General features: G+C 42.9%; 1 protein-coding gene across 3 annotated transcripts in view; it reads right to left on the reverse strand.

The window, feature by feature from the left end:
- LOC120028305 (serine/threonine-protein kinase ULK2-like) overlaps positions 1–22,583 on the reverse strand; it is a 79,300-nt gene that overhangs the window by 34,336 nt on the left and 22,381 nt on the right. For all 3 annotated transcript variants that reach the window (XM_038973508.1, XM_038973507.1, XM_038973509.1), the window contains one exon: positions 199–231. In XM_038973508.1, coding sequence (XP_038829436.1) covers positions 199–231 — 33 coding nt within the window. The remainder of the gene's footprint in view (positions 1–198; positions 232–22,583) is intronic.

Consider the following 22,583-nt stretch of genomic DNA (forward strand, 5'->3'; position numbering starts at 1 on the left):
TTTGCAGCCTCTCATAGGACTGAGGAAATTACCATGGGCATGTGGAGAGAGAGCATGGGGGAGGGGCGGGTAATTAAGCAGAGTAAGACAGACAGAGAGAGAGAGGGGAGAGGTATCAACATAAAGGCAGAGACCCTGGCAGCCTACAGGCAGCTCGGTAGAAGAGGTTGCATGCTGATAGTGTGACACTCCACCTACCTCCATGACCAGGAACACAGAGTTGGGAGTTTCCTGGAAGACAGGAGAGAAACAACATGGGTTAGAGTGATCATCTCTCTCACAACACCTGTCACATCCACTACATAGAGGAACAGTATATATAACAGTATATAACAGTATACATGTATATATGGTGCAGACAGATATAGCCTACATATACTGTATAGATGGATCATATGTGTAGAGTACAGACAATAGGATTCCTTTGCCACCCAGCATGAACTGAAGCCCATAGCATAACTGATCCACTGATCTGGATTGGATCCGTACAGTACAATACCTTGCTCCAATCTAGACACATTGACACCCTCATCCTCCATCTCATACTGTGCGACCTACATGGGGTTAAGATCAAATTGGCGCCCCTCAAGAAACCATGCCGTCCTTAGTGAACCCCTCGCCTCCAAGCTGTGTCGTGCTACAGTCTACATTTTTGAGGGGAGAGGAATGGAGTTTATTACACAACAGGTCCAAGTGGAGGTTGTTGGTGTGTGTGTGTGTGTGTGTGTGTGTGTGTGTGTGTGTGTGTGTGTGTGTGTGTGTGTGTGTGTGTGTGTGTGTGTGTGTGTGTGTGTGTGTGTGTGTGTGTGTGTTCGGGATATTTGGTTCAAGGGAACTGGGCAAGGTGACAGATATAGGAGCCACCTTGTCAACATGGTGATGCAGGAGCAAAGAAGATGCTGGACAGGAGCCAAAGTAACCCAAGCAGGCCTCCAGGTTAAGCAAGCTCACATGTATTTGGGGGAGTGTTTGGGTGTGTGTTTGCGCATGTGTGTGGTGTCAGGTTGAGGGTACTGCAGCATATGGCAGATCAAGCATCTTGGCATGTGCATCAAGTTCTCATCAACAACACAATTGTCGTCACACATTTTCCAATCCCTTCAGTGCCATTCTAAGTAGGCTATCTATGATTAGATCCAGAAGTGTATCTTGTGACATGGGCAAAAAAACATTTCCAAAAACCATTTCCAAATTTAAGAGAAACAGCCTGCCACATGAAAGGCTTCTTTCCTTTCTAAGGAGCGTATGAGTTCAAATACATTTGATGGCATTATTTTCTGTGTACTGTACAAACAAATCAATGCGTCTCAAAATCAATTCCTTGACTACCAACTGCCATACTAGTCAGTTACTGGACTGCATTACTCTCTGGTTCTAATGGTCTCTCAGCCAAGGTTTCCAGATAGAGAGCAACCACAACAGCCACCCATTAATTCCACTTCAGCTCCTTCCTATCTGCTGACCTGTCAGACTGCACCAGGCTTATTGGCTGGGCCCCCCTCCTCCCTGGCCAATCCCATTGGCTCGTTGCTGTGGATACTAGGATAATGGGATTCTGGTCGGTGTGTGTGTGTGTTTGTGGTGTCTGGTCTTGGCCTGGGCAAGATTACATAACAAGCTGTTTTCAGCCCCTGCTCTATACTGGTTGATGAGGACTGGGAGAGGAAGAATAGGAGGAGAGGAAAGAAGGGTGTTGGCCAGGCTGGACACTGTCCTGGAGGGTAATTGATACGTAAGAGGTACAAATACAGGACAGCCTCACCCCCTTTAACCTCCAGCCCTCAGTAGGTTGACAATGTACAATGAACTGTCTATGCCACCATAAAATCAATCCTACAAGAGAGTCCAAAACCTCTTCCATGGTCCAAATCTAGACTAAGTGGCATTCAGTATTTTCTAAGGCAGTGGTTGGTTACAGCTATTATTATCAACACATTTACCACAAGAGAGGAGACACCAAATGAGTCAGAATGTACTGTGACACAAAACACTATCTGTTAAAGAATTGATGGACCTTGGACAGACACACAAGACCAACTGCCAACAGGGTTATTCTACATAACCCTCCTTCCTCAAAGGAATACACCACAACTAAAAACAGAAGCATAAACAATTCTGCTTCCTGCTATCCAACATCAGCAGCCCCTCACGCAAGCAGACATATTCCACTTATAAAAGCATTTCACAATCCTTCTAAAGACACTGAGTCACGAGGCGATCCAGTCAGAGTTATGCCACAAACAAGCTTTGAGCGATGCTCTTCCAGAAAACACTAGAAGGAACAGTACTACATCAGCTCGAAGAAATGTTGTCTTGAGGGAAACTCAAAACATCCCCCAACCATTTTCCACCGCTTCAGCCCTCCACCTCACAGAAATGTTCAGAATGCCAACACAACTCTAGAGCCGGGCCAAAACAACAACGTATTCTTAGTGTGTCTGTCCTGTTTGTTGCGTCACACGGTAGACTGAGTCCTGGGCTACATAAGAACGAAGGGGGGAAGGTAACAGCGGGAGAAGAGAGGAGGCCGGCTGGGCTCAGTTTAAAATTGTTGAGGACATTAGAGAATAGGGTTCTATATGTGGACTGGAAATCCACTCGGCACACATCTGTTACGCAAATTCAGAGTAATCCTTAGCATTCTGAGAACCAAGAATCTAGCCTAGTCTAATATTACTGCACGCTAGATACATAGCTGTGTCACACACTACGAGACACACTGTGGTGATTAATTAAGCAATAAGGTAAAAGGGGGTGTGGTATATGGCCAATATACCACAGCTCAGGGCTGTCTTGCTCAGGGCTGTTCTTACGCACAACGCAACGAAGAGTGCCTGGACACAGCCCTTAGCCGTGGTATATTGGCCATATTTCACAAACCCCCGAGGTGCCTTATTGCTATTATAAACTGGTTACCAACATAATTAGAGCAGTAAAAAGTTATGTTTTGTCATACCCGTGGTATATGGTCTGATATACCATGTCTTTCAGTCAATCAGCATTCAGGGCTCAAACCATCCAGTTTATAATATGATGTATGTTATGATGATTACAGGGTGCTGAGAGAGCGTTGTTCTGTTAATGTGTTTCAAAGGCAGGGTGAACCCTTCGAGCAGCAGGGGACATAGTGTTGTTAGTGGTGGCACGGGACCCGTTGGTGTTTTCATCACACGTGTGCGCAATACACACACACACATTGGTGATCTACTTGCAGTTGAAGGGCACAGGCTGTCCCTATGGGAGAACCTAATGTCCTGCAAAGGCATCACATCGGAGACAGCCTGGCACTGTCCCTCTATGAGCTCATCGTTTAGGTCACGAGTGTCCAGAAATTAGGCCAACTAAGAAGAGGTATCCCTCTCCTTAGACCAAGACAAGACAGACCTGTACAATAAAGAATGTTAGAAAACTGTTGTCAGAAAAGCATAATGAAATTAGATGCCTCTAGCATAAATCTTTCTCCTTGCTTGGTACATATGGAAAGTTAAAATCCTATAACCAAATATACTTGAGTGTGTGTGTGTTCGTCAAATAACACAAAGCTAAATCATTTTCCCTCTCTCGGGGCAAACACAACGCACACAAACTACCCCCAGCTGTTCTAAGACCTACAGTATTATACTTTACCATCCCGTCAGCTGTTCTAAGACCTACAGTATTATACTTTACCATCCCGTCAGCTGTTCTAAGACCTACAGTATTATACTTTACCATCCCGTCAGCTGTTCTAAGACCTACAGTATTATACTTTACCATCCCGTCAGCTGTTCTAAGACCTACAGTATTATACTTTACCATCCCGTCAGCTGTTCTAAGACCTACAGTATTATACTTTACCATCCCGTCAGCTGTTCTAAGACCTACAGTATTATACTTTACCATCCCGTCAGCTTTTTTCCACCTTTTCTTTATATATGAAAAGGTATTGTCGGTATCAAAACCTAAACTTTTATTTACGCCAAACGACCTAGTCGCTGTAAATGAGAATGTATTCTCAGTCAACTTACCTGGTAAAATAAAAGGGTTAAATAACATAAATAAATAACAATTATTTCAATAAAGTTCTGCCTATGGCTTAGTATGAAACATAGCCGTAATGCTGAGGCGGCATTGGCACACATTACGCTCTTAAACTCTTGCAAGCGTGGGGGCTCATCTTGATGAATCAATCTGTCAGATTGAATATTGGTTAGACTACAATTAGGCTGGGGAAATGTTAGCTAAATTGAGGTGAGTGATGCTCATGATCATCTTGTCTAGTTGGCTCATTTATTACAACATTTTGCCATGTTATGTAGTTTAACAAGTGGATTATTTTGCTCTTCACTTGCAGTCGCTTAGTAGCCTAGGCCAACTCCCAACCAAAATCCTGCAACTCCACTGGCTTGTCTGATAATCAATCAATGTGATTTTGTTTAACTGAATCTCTGTCTGTATAGGCTATTTGGTTAATTGGTTTCTGTCTGGGCAAATACTGTAAATGGAGGTGGAAAAACGAATCTATTCGTTTGCTAATCAGATACATTTAGCATGCAATAACGTAGCCTAAATCAACAGTAAGCCTATTATTTTGCTCATTCGCGTATAGGCAACTCCAAAAGCCTGCATAGGTTGTGAAATATATACACCAGACTCACATGCTTTTGAAAATAGGTTTGCTATTATTTTCTATCGGTATCATGACGAAGAACCTACACATGCTCCTTAACAAAGTGGAAGGATTTGCTTTGAATAAAAATATAAACACAATATGTAAAGTGTTGGTTCCATGTTTCATTAGCTGAAATAAAAGATCCCAGAAATGTTCCATATGCACAAAATGCTTATTTCTAAAGAAGCTGATTAAACAGCATGATCATTACACGGGTGCACCTTGTGCTGGGGACAATAAAAGGCCACTAAAATGTGCAGTTTTGTCACACAACACAATGCCACAGATGTCTCAAGTTTTGAGGGAGCGTACATTAGCATGCTGACTGCAGGAATGTCCCCAGAGCAGTTGCCAAAGAATTGAATGTTCATTTGTCTGCCATATGCCGCCTCCAATGTTGTTTTAGAGAATTTGGCAATATGTCCAACTGGCCTCACAACCGCAGGCCACATGTATGGTGCCATGTGGGCGAGCAGTTTGCTGATGTAAACGTTGTAAACAGAGTGCCCCATGGCAGCGGTGGGGTTTTGATATGGGCAGGCATAACATACGGACAACGAACACAATTGCATTTTATCGATGGCAATTTGAATGCACAGAGATACCGTGACGAGATCCTGAGGCCCATTGTCGTCCATTCATTCCCTGCCATCACCTCATGTTTCAGCATGATAATGCACAGACTATGTTGCAAGGATCTGTACACAATTCCTGGAAGCTGAAAATGTCCCAGTTCTTCAATGACCTGCATACTCACTCATTGAGCATGTTTGGGATGCTCTGGGACGATGTGTACAACAGCGTGTTTCAGTTCCCGCCAATAACCACCAACTTTGTAAAGCCATTGAAGAGGAGTGGGACAACATTCCACAGGCCACAATCAACAGCCTGATCAACTCTATGCAAAGGAGATGTGTCGCACCGCATGAGACAAATGGTGGTCACACCAGATACTGACTGGTTTTCTGATCCACTCCCCTACTTTTTAAAATATTTTTTATAAGGTATCTGTGACCAACAGATGCATATCTGTATTCCCAGTCATGTGAAATTCATAGATACATTTATTTCAAGACCTTTGAAATTGTTGCATGTTACGTATATACACTGCTCAAAAAAATAAAGGGAACACTAAAATAACACATCCTAGATCTGAATGAATGAAATATTCTTATTAAATACTTTTTTCTTTACATAGTTGAATGTGCTGACAACAAAATCACACAAAAATTATCAATGAGGTCTGGATTTGGAGTCACACTCAAAATTAAAGTGGAAAACCACACTACAGGCTGATCCAAATTTGATGTAATGTCCTTAAAACAAGTCAAAATGAGGCTCAGTAGTGTGTGTGGCCTCCACGTGCCTGTATGACCTCACAACAACGCCTGGGCATGCTCCTGATGAGGTGGCGGATGGTCTCCTGAGGGATCTCCTCCCAGACCTGGACTAAAGCATTCGCCAACTCCTGGACAGTCTGTGGTGCAACGTGGCGTTGGTGGATGGAGCGAGACATGATGTCCCAGATGTGCTCAATTGGATTCAGGTCTGGGAAACAGGCGGGCCAGTCCATAGCATCAATGCCTTCCTCTTGCAGGAACTGCTGACACACTCCAGCCACATGAGGTCTAGCATTGTCTTGCATTAGGAGGAACCCAGGGCCAACCGCACCAGCATATGGTCTCACAAGGGGTCTGAGGATCTCATCTCGGTACCTAATGGCAGTCAGGCTACCTCTGGCGAGCACATGGAGGGCTATGCGGCCCCCCAAAGAAATGCCACCCCACACCATGACTGACCCACCGCCAAACCGGTCATGCTGGAGGATGTTGCAGGCAGCAGAACGTTCTCCACGGCGTCTGCAGACTCTGTCACGTCTGTCACGTGCTCAGTGTGAACCTGCTTTCATCTGTGAAGAGCACAGGGCGCCAGTGGCGAATTTGCCAATCTTGGTGTTCTCTGGCAAATGCCAAACGTCCTGCACGGTGTTGGGCTGTAAGCACAACCCCCACCTGTGGACGTCGGGCCCTCAAACCATCCTCATGGAGTCTGTTTCTGACCGTTTGAGCAGACACATACACATTTGTGGCCTGCTGGAGGTCATTTTGCAGGGCTCTGGCAGTCCTCCTCCTGCTCCTCCTTGCACAAAGGCGGAGGTAGCGGTCCTGCTGCTGGGTTGTTGCCCTCCTACGGCCTCCTCCACGTCTCCTGATGTACTGGCCTGTCTCCTGGTAGCGCATCCATGCTCTGGACACTACGTTGACAGACACAGCAAACCTTCTTGCCACAGCTCGCATTGATGTGCCATCCTGGATGAGCTGCACTACCTGAGCCACTTGTGTGGGTTGTAGACTCTGTCTCATGCTACCACTAGAGTGAAAGCACCGCCAGCATTCAAAAGTGACCAAAACATCAGCCAGGAAGCATAAGAACTGAGAAGTGGTCTGTGGTCACCACCTGCAGAACCACTCCTTTATTGGGGGTGTCTTGCTAATTGCCTATAATTTCCACCTGTTGTCTATTCCATTTGCACAACAGCATGTGAAATTTATTGTCAATCAGTGTTGCTTCCTAAGTGGACAGTTTGATTTCACAGAAGTGTGATTGACTTGGAGTTACATTGTGTTGTTTAAGTGTTCCCTTTATTTTTTTGAGCAGTGTATTTTTGATGATGTATATTCTCAATGGATTTATTAAAATACACCCCCACACCACCAACACTCGTCCCCGGCATGTACACGAGAGGTATAAAAGGTGTATGCAGGCAAAAATGTGGTAAAAATGGGCCTAGTTGTAAGGGGAGTCAAATAAATATTGCCTTATACCTTAAATCCAATGTGAAAGCAGTATGTGTGTGCGTGGGAGATTTGAGTGTGAGTTTTTTACTCATTGGAGGCTGCTGAGGCGAGAATGGCTCATATTAATGGCTGGAACGGAGCAAATGGAATGGCATTAAACACATGGAAATCACGTGTTTGATGTACAGTGCATTCGGAAAGTATTCAGACCGCTTTACTTTTCCCACATTTTGTTAGTGGGTGCTCCTTTAAAAGTTGTGTCATACTGCAGCGCATTCTGTGGCACATTATCTAATTGTCAGCCATTTTTTCTGTTAATGCAAGTTAGTGCTAGTTTGACCACCAGAGGCCATCTTTGAGAAGTTCTTGATAGTCTTCCATTGCTTAATTCATTTGATTAATATTATGGTGTTTCTATTCCATGAAAACCGAAAAACCATCTGGGTAAATTCAGACCGTTTCGCTCTCGGTGCCCACACCGGACGTTCAGGCCGAGTAGTAGGGTTGATTTGAGCGTTCTGGCCTTACAATGGCAGTCAAGCACCCAAGCTAACATTGGCTAGCATGCTAGCTACTTCCAGACACAAATGAGACCACTCTGACCATTTTACTCACCCTAGCAGAGCTGGTTAGGCAGTTTTCGTGTTAACCAGAGTGTTGGTGACTGTAACTGTGTTGCTGGAAACAATTTAATTACGCTTTTTTGCCGATGTTTACTGACACCGGCCATATTCAACGGGTGTTGAGCGCTCGTAAATTCATTATTCTGCGCTCTGGTACACTCAGATGAGAGTGCTCTGAAATCGGAGTAGATAGCCAGAGCGAATTTACGAAAGGACCCGAATGTCCATTGAGAACGAACAACGACTATACCATTTACCTAAGCTAAGAATGACGGGAATAATCATGTCAATAAACGTTGGGTAGTTAGATAGCCTATAGTTAATATACTGTCAAGTTTGATGTATAACTACTAACGTTAGGTAGATAACGAACATACCGGTACATACTGCTGTAATATGCTATGTTGTTCCTAAATACAGCGTAGCTAACAAATTGTCAGCCAACATAACGTGTAAGGTAACTTATTTGAAAAAGTAATTACTTTATTACATTGAGTAGCAAGCTACCGTGAGGACGCGCTCTATCGACTCTGCGACTTGAGCATGCTTTTGGTGCACAGTCGATAGATCGCTGGACTTTGGGCAAGAAGGTTGGGTTCAAAACCTGCTCCCTGCTTGTTTCATTTGAAGTCGTGCACAATTATCAGTTTATTATTTGGTTTATATTGCCCATTCATTGTCAGTTAGACACACAGTAGTGCATTGGGACCCAAAAGCATAAATCAGTGCTCTAACTCCCCCTTGGTCGATAGGGCAAATCTGGTCTGTGATAGGACGGGGTTTTTTCACACCTACCTCGGCTATTAAACTATTCTCTAGTAAAGGTTGAATAGTCTATTGTTCAGCTATTAGCCCCCATCCCCAACTTGCAACAAATTGATGTATTTTTGTCGAGAGCAAAACTTTATTTAATTTCGCTATCAATCACACTCCATTTTGGCAATTTTTGGAGTGTCAGTTTGGCTACAACCAATACTGTTCAGCCTTTCTTTCCGACACAAAGGAAGTCATAGCGGACACCTACGAAGGAGTGTGTGATGATGGAATCTCAGGTAAGCAGCACTGGGCGTTCTTCCGTCCAACTTCCACATAGCTAGTAGTTAGCTCCTACGATTCAGTGTCGGTTCATAACGTTCTACTATATTACATACATACCGTAGAATGATAAATCATACAATTATTCTTCTCAAGCTAACCAAACACATTTAGCTACGAGCGCCTGCAGTTGAATTCATCTAACTTTCTTTCATGGCAACTCATAAGCAGGCCATGTCCTATTTGTTTCATAGTTAATATATAATCATATTTCATGACAGTGTAACGGTTAGCTTTTTTACATTTTTACAGAAGGATGAAAGATCACAATATGTCTGTCAGGGAATGCTATTCTGAAATGTCAGATGAAGTGTTAGACCAGAAAGTTAGGGCCATTAAGGCAAGGATGCCCCATGCAGGCTTTAGAATGGTCAAAGGAAATCTCCAAGCAATGGGCCATCGTGTACAATGGCGAAGAGTTAGGGAGTCTTTGCAGCGTGTAGATGGTGCAGGTATCATTGCCAGAATGATCCATCTTTGTTGCATTGCTCGGCAAAAATACTCTGTCCATGCTCCCGTCTCTCATCCACACTGATACAAATCATAAATTGACAAAGGTACGAAGATGTATAATGTCTCCATCAAATCTAAGAAGTAATTTTTACTTTTTATTATTACTTATTTGTAGACATTTCAATGATGTATGAAACTGGAGTTGTTCATCAACTGGTGATACATAAATAATGAAGCGGGAATAATAGGTTAAACATTTCACTTTTAATTCCAATGCTTTTTTTCAAGAGACAACATTTGTCATCTTTGGCGGTATAGATGGATTTTCAAGGAAGGTACAGTTGAAGTTGGAAGATTACATACACCATAGCCAAATACATTTAAACTCAATTCCTGACATTTAATCCGAGTCAAAATTCCATCTTAGGTCAGTTAGGATCACCACTTTATTTTAAGAATGTGAAATGTCAGAATAATAGTAGAGAGAATGATTTATTTCAGCTTTTATTTCTTTCATCACATTCCCAGTGGGTCAGAAGTTTACATACACTCAATTAGTATTTGGTAGCATTGCCTTTAAATTGTTTAACTTGGGTCAAATGTTTCAGGTAGCCTTCCACAAGCTTCCCACAATAAGTTGGGTGCATTTTGGCCCATTCCTCCTGACAGAGCTGGTGTAATTGAGTCAGGTTTGTAGGCCTCCTTGCTCGCACATGCTTTTTCAGGTCTGCTCACAAATTTTCTATAGGGTTGAGGTCAGGGTTTGTGATGGCCACTCCAATACCTTGACTTTGTTGCCCTTAAGCCATTTTGCCACAACTTTGGAAGTATGATTGGGGTCACTGTCCATTTGGAAGACCCATTTGCGACCAAGCTTCAACTTCCTGACTGATGTCTTGAGATGCTGCTTCAATATATCCACATAATTTTCCCTCCTCATGATGCAATCTATTTTGTAAAGTGCAGCAGTCTCTCCTGCAGCAAAGCAACCCCACAACATGATGCTGCCACCCCCGTGCTTCACGGTTGGGATGGTGTTCTTTGGCTTGCAAGACTCCCCCTTTATCCTCCAAACATAACAATGGTCATTATGGCCAAACAGTTTTATTTTTGTTTCATCAGACCAGAGAACATTTCTCCTAAAATTACGATTTTTGTCCCCATGTGCAGTTGCAAACTGTAGTCTGGCTTTTTTATGGCCATTTTGGAGCAGTGGCTTCTTCCTTGATGAGCGGCCTTTCAGGTTATGTCGGTATAGGACTCGTTTTACTGTGGATATAGATACTTTTGTACCCGTTTCCTCCAGCATCTTCACAAGGTTCTTTGCTGTTGTTCTGGGATTGATTTGCATTTTTCGCACCACAGTACGTTCATCTCTAGGAGACAGAACGCGTCTCCTTCCTGAGCGGTATGACGGCTGCGTGGTCCCATGGTGTTTATACTTGCGTACTATTGTTTGTACAGATGAACGTGGTACCTTCAGGCGTTTGGAAATTGCTTCCAAGGATGAACCAGACTTGTGGAGGTCTACAATTTCTTATCTGAGGTCTTGGCTGATTTCTTTTGAATTTTCTATGATGTCAAGCAAAGAGGCACTGAGTTTGAAGGTAGGCCTTGAAATACATCCACAGGTACACCTCCAATTGACTCAAACGATGTCAATAAGCCTATCAGAACTTCTAAAGCCATGACATCATTTTCTGGAATTGTCCAAGCTGTTTAAAGGCACAGTCAATTTAGTGCATGTAAACTTCTGACCCACTGGAATTGTGATACAGTGAATTATAAGTTAAGTAATCTGTGTGTAAACAATTGTTGGAAAAATGACTTTTGTCAGGCACAAAGTAATGTCCTAACCGACTTGCCAAAACTATTCTTTGTTAACAAGAAATTTGTGGAGTGGTTGAAAAACGAGTTTTAATGACTCCAACCTAAGTGTATGTAAACTTCCGACTTTAACTGTAAGTATATTATTTGTATGCATATTGCATATTTCCCATCACCTAATGAACAACCACAATACCATTCTGGTGTTAAGCTGACTGTGCTGTATTGACGTATCCTGAAAATGACATCTGTTGCTTTAGATTGAATGTTCATATCTCTGTTATTGTTTTAATATCTACAAAAAATAATTTTGTTTACTTTCAGAGTGCGAGCTGATCAAGGGGTCGGAAATGTGGATATTGCCAGATGTATCTTCACTGTCCGAGGAACAGGACGTAGAAGCCTTATTTTTGGCAAAAGTGTCCATAACCAGAGGTAAGTAAATGGTTCTGTGTTCTTTTTCTCTCTTCATCTCTGCCTGTCTTGTTGTACATGGAACCTGTCTCACATGCATTAATTAAAAAACGCTTAAGATGTCAGCTGCTAATTTTCAGATTTACACCACAAACACTCAGACATTTTCACTGGACTATCAAGCCCGTTGCTGCCAAATTTATATCATCACTAATACAGATTTGTTTCTTTGGAGCATTCCAGATTCAGCACATGGAGGACCTACTTTATCAGGAGGATAATCTGGAAACACTAACAATGGGGTCATTGTTCCTGACATCCCATGCCCCCTGTCTACTGAGAATCTTGCTGTGCTGCAACGTCAAGTGAACCCTACCAACGACTCATCTTTTGGTCAGGACATATAAATGCATGCTCTTCGATTAGTTATGAGTCTCCAGCCTATTTAGGTGCAGTCCTCCCACACTATATAGGATATTGTTTTAGCCCCAGTGCCACTCTTGATAATGGCAAACATTTGTATTTTTTGGAGGGTGAAAGGATAGCAGGCCCAGCTGTCAAAGTGAGAGGGGAGGCTATTCTGGATAGAGCAGGTATTGTGTGTAGTCTATTTCTTGTGAGCTTTTCTGTTCTCAGATACAGAGAGCTGTGAAAGCCTGTCTGCAGATTAAGAGGTCCCAATGAAGAGCAGCGGTTCTCAGTCCTGGTCCTGGGGACTCAACATGTTTTTGTGCGATAGCACTACACAGCTGATTCAAATGATCAAGTCATCATCAAGCTTCAAATGTTATTTATGTATTCATTTGTGACGCTATCCTTGATATTTGTGACGCTATCCTTGCTATTGTCACATGCTACACATGCATCTATCCAATGTTATGATTTTTTGTAAGGGATATTATACAGGAAGTATTATTAAAGAGATGCTTTAGATTGAAATACAAATAGAGATGTAGTAGTCCCAGAGTTAATGATCCAAGGTAAGTTTTGCATTTCACCTCCTGATGATTATGATGACTGACCGTGTTAGAATAAAAAAAACTAAGCTAAATCATGCTCTCTCTCTATCCATCTGTCTCTCGTCTGCAGGTATGTTTTGATGTGAGAGAGGAAGACAATACCGTCATCGCCGCCTCACCCACTATTAACTTCTTGTGGCTGCAGGGGCAGTATTGAGTAGCTTGGATGAAAGGTGCACAGAGGTGCCCAAAGTAAACAGCCTGCTCCTCAGTCATAGTTGCTAATATATGCATATTATTATTAGTATTGGATAGAAAACACTCTGAAGTGTTTGAATTATGTCTGTGAGTATAACAGAACTCATATGGCAGGCAAAAACCTGAGATAAAAACAGGAAGTGGAAATTCTGAGGCTGGTGGATTTTCAACCAAGATCCCATTGAAATCCCAGCGAGATATGAATGAGTATTCACTTCCTACGGCTTCCACTAGATGTCAACAGTATGTAGAACTTCGTCTGATGACTCTACTGTGAAGGTGGGCCGGATGAGAGGAGAATTAGTCACCACTGCCATGAGGTGACCATGCGCATTCACATGAGGAGGACCTCCGTTCCACCGCTCATCTGAAGTCAATGTAATTCTCCGGTTGGGACGTTAATCAAGATTTATTTTCACAACATTCTAAAGATTGATTCAGTACATCGTATGACATGCATCTACTGACTGTTACGTAACTGTTGGACATTGTCAGGTTTTAGTGAACGCGCTTCGTGACTTTGGAATTGTTTACCAAACGCGCTAACCAAAGTAGCTAATTGGACATAAATAACGGACATTATCGAACAAATCAAGCATTTATTGTGGACCTGGGATTCCTGGGAGTGCATTCTGATGAAGATCATCAAATGTAAGGGAATATTTATCATGTAATTTCTGGTTTCTGTTGACTCCAACATGGCGGCTAATTTGACTAGTTCTGAGCGCCGTCTCAGATTATTGCATGGTTTGCTTTTTCCGTAAAGTTTTTTAGAAATCTGACACAGCGGTTGCATTAAGGTATATCTATAATTCCATGTGTATAACTTGTATTATCATCTACATTTATGAGTATTTCCGTTGAATAGATGTGGCTATGCACTATCACTGGATGTTCTTGGAACTAGTGAACGTAACACGCCAATGTAAACTTAGATTGTTTTGTATAAATATGAACTTTATCAAACAAAACATACATGTATTGTGTAACATGAAGTCCTATGAGTGTCATCTGATGAAGATCATCAAAGGTTAGTGATTAATTTTATCTCTATTTGTGCTTTTTGTCACTGCTATCTTTGGCTGGAAAAATGGCTGTGCTTATTCTGTGGCTTGGTGGTGACCTAACATAATCGTTTGTGGTGCTTTCGCTGAAAAGCATTGAAATCAGACACTTTGGTGGGATTAACAACAAGATTACCTTTAAAATGGTATTGCAGCCATAAGAAGTTAAGATAATCTTTGGGCCGACTGGGAGTCCAAGGCTGGTTAGAAGACACCGCTAGACACTGTAATTGTGATGAACTGAGAGAATATTAGGGTGGCACTAATTCATTAATCATATGCTGCCTTCCCTGCTCCTCTGTTTTACCTCTCTCCCCACCTCTTTGTATTTATAATATTACAATTATAAATACATAATACATTTATTATAACACCTGGATAATGAACTTTCAATAAAGCGTTTCACATTCTCCACTGGTTGAAATTAAGTATCTCATTAAGATACTACACCTATCCTGTGTCCTCAGATTAATGCAGATGAAGGGAGTTAGATTTGCATATGTGTATTTCTGTATATATTAAATACAAATTAGCCTTTACTTAAATCATGTTTCTAGTCTTTTGCATAGTTACAATGTGTAATCATTGATATCCCAGGAGCGGTAAAGACTGTTGAAGTGCATAATTGTAATACATACATGCAGACACAGCATCATTCAAAGAATGGAGTTTGATACACCTGGTATTGGATATGACTGAAAAAGAATGTCTCACAGAGATTCATACCTGAACCGCACCTTTATTTGTCAAGGAAGAGTACATGATCAGTGAATATATTCAATGTACAGGCTACAATGTGTGGATCTCATGCGTGGTAATAACTACTGTACATGTATATAGGACTTGCATTCTTGGCACAATAAAGTTATTATATTCTACTCAGTCCATAGGCTTCATTAATGCCATTCAAACTTGACGATACAACTATGATAGCTGAGGTTCATCGATAGGTTCTGAACTAATATTCATATCAAAAGTTTTAGAGTCCATACACCGATCGGCTACATACTGTAGCTTGTTACACATCCAAAGGCATACAGTTATTTTTATCCTCCAATACACAATAAGCAAATAAATAGTTAGCTAGCTATGTTACTTCAGCTGTATTGCATGGCAAATATAAGGCAAGCTAACACAATTTGCAGTAAATGCTTTAGCTAGCTAGAATATTTACATCCACTGTTTCACAAGAAGACAGTCTGGTTTTCTCAGGAGTCCCTAAAATATTAAACAAGAATTACAAATTCATACTCATGTCATAACACTAGCTAGCTAGTCAGCTAACTTGCTAAATAGCCATTTTCAGCAGAAATTAACTTTATGACAAAAAAATATGCAAACGTTTGTCTCTACATTAACTAACATATTCCTCTCAATTGTACATTTTTGCTTGACTCGTCATGAAGTTATAACTACTTACCGTAATGTTTTGTCAGCCATCTTTGCTGGATGGGTGGCTCGCGTCAAATTCGTCATTGGAACCACTCGATATAAATGGTCATATAAAAACCTTGGGACCCAAATGCATAATGAGTGCTCTAACTCCCCCTTGGTATGACGATAAAAGCTTGGCACACCTGTTTTGGGAGTTTATCCTATTCTTCTCTGCAGATCCTCTCAAGCTCTGTCAGGTTGGATAGGGAGCGTTGCTGCACAGCTATTTTCAGTTCTCTCCAGAGAGGTTAGATTGGGTTCAAGTTCAGGCTCTGGCTGGGACACAAGGGCATTCAGCGACTTGTTCCGAAGCCACTTCTGCGTTGTTTTGGCAGTGTGCTTAGGGTCATTGTCCTGTTGGAAGGTGAACCGTCACCCAAATTTGAGGTCCTGAGTGCTCAGGTTTTCAATGACCTCTGTACTTTGCTCTGTTCATCTTTCCTTTGTTCATCTTTCCTTCGATCCTCATCTTTCCTTCAAAAGAGTTCAATCTTGGTTTCATCAGACCAGAGAATTTTGTTTCTCATGGTCTGAGAGTCCATTAGATGCCTTTTCGCAAACTCCAAGCAGGCTGTCATGTGCCTTTCACTGAGGAGTGTCTTCTGTCTGGCCACGCTACCATAAAGGCCTAATTGCTGGAGTGCTGCAGAGAAAGTTGTCCTTCTGGAAAGTTCTACCATCTCTACAGAGGAACTCTGGAGCTCTGTCAGAGTGACCATCGGGTTCTTGGTCACCTCCCTGACCAAGGCCCTTCTCCTCCGATAGCCGGGTGGCCAGCTCTAAGAAGGGTCTTGGTGATTCCAAACTTCTTCCATTTAAGAATGATGGAGGCCAATCAATGTGTTCTTGGGGACCTTCAATGCTGCAGAAATATTTTGGTACCCTTCCCCAGATCTGTGCCCATACACAATCTTGTCTCAGAGCTCTACGGACAATTCTTTATACCTCATGGCTTGGTTTTTGCTGTGACATGCACTGTCAACTGTGGGACCTTATATAGACAGGTGTGTGCCTTTCCAAATCATGTCCAGTCAATTGAATTTACCACACGTGGACTCCAATCAAGTTGTAGAAACATCAAGAATTATCAATGGAAACAGAATGCACCTGAGCTCAATTTCAAGTCTCGTATCAAATGGTCTGACGTTCTTTTTTTTCCTTCTAAAAACCTGTTTTCGCTTTGTCAATGTGGCGTATTGTGTTTAGATTGATGAGGAACATTTTTTATTTAATCAATTTTAGAATAAGACTAACGTAACAAAATGTGGAAAAGGTAAAGGAGTCTGATTACTTTCCGAATGCACTGTATTTGATAGCATTCCACGTACTCTGCTCCAGTCATTACCACAAGCCCCTTCTCCACAATTAAAGGTGCCACCAACCTGCTGTGTGCTAAACCAGAAACCGTGGATTGATGGCAGCATTCGCGTGAAACTGAAAGCGCGAACCACTGCTTTTAACCAGGGCAAGGTGACCGAATACAAACAGTGTAGCTATTCCCTCCGCAAGGCAATCAAACAAGCTAAGTGCCAGTTTAGAGACAAAGTAGAGTCACAATTCAACAGCTCAGACACAAGAGGTATGTGGCAGGGTCTACAGTCAATCACGGATTACAAAAAGAAAACCAGCCCCGTCTCGGACCAGGATGTCTTGCTCCCAGACAGACTAAATAACTTTTTTTGCTCGCTTTGAGGACAATACAGTGCCACTGACACGGCCCGCTACCAAAACCTGCGGGCTCTCCTTCACTGCAGCCGAGGTGAGTAAAACATTTAAACGTGTTAACCCTAGCAAGGCTGCAGGCCAGACGGCATTCCCAGCTGCGTCCTCAGAGCATGCGCAGACCAGCTGGCTGGTGTGTTTAAGGACATATTCAATCAATCAATCCTTATCCCAGTCTGCTGTTCCCACATGCTTCAAGAGGGCCACCATTGTTCCTGTTCCCAAGAAAGCTAAGGTAACTGAGCTAAACAACTACCGCCCCGTAGCACTCACTTCCGTCATCATGAAGTGCTTTGAGAGACTAGTCAAGGACCATATCACCTCCACCCTACCTGACACCCTACACCCACTCCAATTTGCTTACCGACCCAATAGGTCCACAGACGACGCAATCGCAACCACACTGCACACTGCCCTAACCCATCTGGACAAGAGGAATACCTATGTGAGAATGCTGTTCATCGACTACAGCTCAGCATTTAACACCATAGTACCCTCCAAACTCGTCATCAAGCTCGAGACCCTGGGTCTCGACCCCGCCCTGTGCAACTGGGTCCTGGACTTCCTGACGGGCCGCCCCCAGGTGGTGAGGGTAGGTAACAACATCTCCACCCCGCTGATCCTCAACACTGGGGCCCCACAAGGGTGCGTTCTGAGCCCTCTCCTGTACTCCCTGTTCACCCACGACTGCGTGGCCATGCACGCCTCCAACTCAATCATCAAGTTTGCGGACGACACTACAGTGGTAGGCTTGATTACCAACAACGACGAGACGGCCTACAGGGAGGAGGTGAGGGCCCTCGGAGTGTGGTGTCAGGAAAATAACCTCACACTCAACGTCAACAAAACAAAGGAGATGATTGTGGACTTCAGGAAACAGCAGAGGGAGCACCCCCCTATCCACATCGACGGGACAGTAGTGGAGAAGGTGGAAAGTTTTAAGTTCCTCGGTGTACACATCACGGACAAACTGAATTGGTCCACCCACACAGACAGCGTTGTGAAGAAGGCGCAGCAGCGCCTCTTCAACCTCAGGAGGCTGAAGAAATGTGGCTTGTCACCAAAAGCACTCACAAACTTCTACAGATGCACAATCGAGAGCATCCTGTCGGGCTGTATCACCGCCTGGTACGGCAACTGCTCCGCCCACAACCGTAAGGCTCTCCAGAGGGTAGTGAGGTCTGCACAACGCATCACCGGGGGCAAACTACCTGCCCTCCAGGACACCTACACCACCCGATGTCACAGGAAGGCCATAAAGATCATCAAGGACAACAACCACCCGAGCCACTGCCTGTTCACCCCGCTATCATCCAGAAGGCGAGGTCAGTACAGGTGCATCAAAGCAGGGACCGAGAGACTGAAAAACAGCTTCTATCTCAAGGCCATCAGACTGTTAAACAGCCACCACTAACATTTAGCGGCCGCTGCCAACATACTGACTCAACTCCAGCCACTTTAATAATGGGAATTGATGGAAATGATGTAAAAATGTATCACTAGCCACTTTAAACAATGCCACTTAATATAATGTTTACATACCCTACATTACTCATCTCATATGTATATGTATATACTGTACTCTATATCATCTACTGCATCTTGCCATCTTTATGTAATACATGTATCACTAGCCACTTTAAACTATGCCACTTTATGTTTACATACCCTACATTACTCATCTCATATGTATAGACTGTACTCTATACCATCTACTGCATCTTGCCTATGCCGTTCTGTACCATCACTCATTCATATATCTTTATGTACATATTCTTTATCCCTTTACACTTGTGTGTATAAGGTAGTAGTTGTGGAATTGTTAGGTTAGATTACTTGTTGGTTATTACTGCATTGTCGGAACTAGAAGCACAAGCATTTCGCTACACTCGCATTAACATCTGCTAACCATGTGTATGTGACAAATAAATTTGATTTGATTTGCCACTGTATGGAGATTACTCTTGGTTGTGTTCTAACCCGTTTAATGGGGTGTAAAGAAAAGCCTGATGATTGAATGCATAGATGGGCAGGCAGTTCGTTTTCTAAGAAAACCGACAGGATTCCTGAAATCTCCCATGTGCACCAAGAACAAGTTCTACTGCCAAGAGCCCATCTTTTATCAAGTCAGTTTCATGTCTGTTGAATCAGTGTGGGCTGTGTACCAGGCTAGTGTCAAAGTATTTGTCCATCTTGAATTGGCACCTATGTATCTCGAATCCATTAAAATGCTTTAAGGAATTCTGATCTACCCCTTACACACTCACTCTCTCTGCAGTAAACCTTTAATGAAATAGCGGGGATGTACCGAGCTATGCTGTACAGCGCGGGCTGTGTCAGCCTGCATATATATATATATATATATATATGAGAGAGAGAGAGAGAGAGAGAGCGAGAGAGCGAGCGAGCGAGCGAAAGAGAAGGAAAGAGAGAAACACTCCACCATGTGATTACTATTCTCTGCATCACACTGCTGCATCCCTCTTCCGCTTAACGCTAAACAGCTCCATAAAGAAGTGCAGGGACAGACGTAGCCTAGCGCCTAGCTAATGTAGCGCAGGCCTGTTATTATGATATACGCCTAATGAGCAGCACAGCTCAGGATCTGAATAAGCCCTGTAACCTTCCCGTCATCCAGCCCTACTCCCAACTGGCTTTATAAACAAGACTCCTTTATGAAAACATTCAAAATAATTACAGTTACAGTACATTCAGAAAGTATTCAAACCCCATGACTTTTTCCACAGTTACGTTACAGCCTTATTCTAAAATTGATTAAATTGTTCCCCCCCATCAATCTACACACAATAGCCCATAATGACAAAGCAAAAACAGGCTATAAGAAACATTTGCAAACAAAAACAAACAAATGAAATATCACAGTTACATAAGTATTCAGACCCTTTACTCAGTACTTTGTTGAAGAATCTTAGGCAGCGATTACAGCCTCAAGTCTGCTTGGGTATGACGCTACAAGCTTGGCACACCTGTATTTGTAGGGTTTCTCCCATTCTTCTCTGCAGATCCTCTGGGGAGAGTCTCTGAACAGCTATTTTCATGTCTCTCCAGGGATGTTCGATTGGGTTCAAGTCCGGACTCTGGCTGGGCCACTCAAGGACATTCATAGACTTGTCCTGAAGCCACTCCTGTGTTGTCTTGGTTGTGTGCTTAGGGTCGTTGTACTGTTGGATGGTGAACCTTCACCCCAGTCGGAGTTCCTGAGCTCTCTGGAGCAAGTTTTCATCAAGGATCTCTCTGTACTTTTCTCCGTTCATCTTTCCCTTGATCCTGACTAGTCTCCCAGTCCCTGCCGCTGAAAAACATGCATACAGCATGATTCTGACACCACCATGCTTCACAGTAGGGATGGTGTCAGTTTTCCGCCAGACGTGACGCTTGGCATTCAGGCCAAAGAGTTCAATCTTGGTTTCGTTAGACCAGAGAATCTTGTTTCTCATGGTCTGAGAGTTCTTTAGGTCCCTTTTGGCAAACTCCAAGCAGGCTGTCATGTGCCTTTTACTGAGGAGTGACTTCCGTCTGGCCACTCCACCATAAAGGCCTAATTGGTGGATTGATGTAGAGATGGTTGTCCTTCTGGAAGATTCTACCATCTTCACAGAGGAGCAATGTTAGAGTGACCATTGGGTTCTTGGTCACCTCTCTGATCATGGCCTGACATAATCCTGTCACGGAGCTCTACAGACATTTCCTTCGACCTCATGGTTTGGTTTTTGCTCTGACATGCACTGTCAACTGTGGGACCTTATATAGACAGGAGTGTGCCTTTCCAAATCATGTCCAAACAATTACATTTACTACAGGTGGACTCCAATCAAGTTGAAGAAACATAAAGGATGATCAATGGAAAAAGGATGCACCTGAGCTCAATTTCGAGTCTCATAGCAAAGGGTCTGTTTTTTATCTTTAATAAATTAGCAAACTTTTTTTTTTTAACAAGTTTTTGCTTTGTCATTAAGGGGTATTGCGTGTAGATTGATGAGGGAAAAATGAATTGAATCCATTTTAGAATAAGGCTGTAATACAACAAAATGTGGAAAAAGTCAAGGGGTCTGAATACACTGTATATTGAGTCTTTGGTTTGGTTTCCACAGCGACTTGAAATACATGGAGAAGGAGGTAGAAACAGTCAGAAATCTCTCACACACACACACACACACACACACACACACACACACACACACACACACACACACACACACACACACACACACACACACACACACACACACACACACACACACACGTGTTCACAAAGAATATGTGTGAAACTACTAAGTGCTTGGTTAGAGACCACATTCACAGACCAGGAATAGCCACAGTGTGATCGTATGAGAGCGCGTGTGTGTGTGCATGATTGATATAATAGTTGTGAGTGTGTGTGCCAATGTGTATGTACTAGTGATTGCTGTGTGTGTGTGTGTGTGTGTGTGTGTGTGTGTGTGTGTGTGTGTGTTGAGCCATGACAGATTAATTAGTTTGTGTGCATTCTGTGTGTGCATGACACCATACCCAAACCTTCCACCCGCGTGCGCCATTGTGTGCAAATCAAGTTTGTCCCCCACACCAAACGCGATCACGACACGCAGGTTGAAATATCAAAACAAACTCCGAACCAATTATATTAATTTGGGTGACAGGTCCAAAAGCATTAAACATGTATGGCAATTTAGCTAGCTAGCTTGCTGTTGCTAGCTAATTTGTCCTGGCATATAAACATTGATTTGTTATTTTACCTGAAATGCACAAGGTCCTCTACTTTGACAATTAATCCACACATAAAACGGTCAACCGAATCATTTCTAGTCATCTCTCCTCCTTCCAGGCTTTTTCTTCTTAGGACTTTATATGGTGATTGGCATCTAACTTTCATAATAAGGTGAATTACCACAACCGACCTCAGTTCAACCTTCAATCACCCACGTGGGTATAACCAATGAGGAGACAGCACGTGGGTATATGCTTCTAAAAAGCCAATGAGGAGATGGGAGAAGCAGGACTTGCATCGCATTCTGTGTCACAAATAGAACTGACTTAAATTTTAGCACTTGGCAACGCAGACGCTCGTTGGCTCGCACGAGCAGTGTGGGTGCAATAATTGAATAACATGTACACTACCGTTCAAAAGTTTGGGGTCACTTGGAAATGTCCTTGTTTTTGAAAGAAAAGCACATCTCGTACAACGCTGTGTATTACTCCCTTCACAGACAGCGCAAACTGGCTCTAACCAGAATAGAAAGAGGAGTGGGAGGTGTCAACAGTGAAGA

The sequence above is a fragment of the Salvelinus namaycush genome, chromosome 34 (genome assembly GCF_016432855.1).
Source record: "Salvelinus namaycush isolate Seneca chromosome 34, SaNama_1.0, whole genome shotgun sequence".
Lineage (NCBI taxonomy): Eukaryota > Metazoa > Chordata > Actinopteri > Salmoniformes > Salmonidae > Salvelinus > Salvelinus namaycush.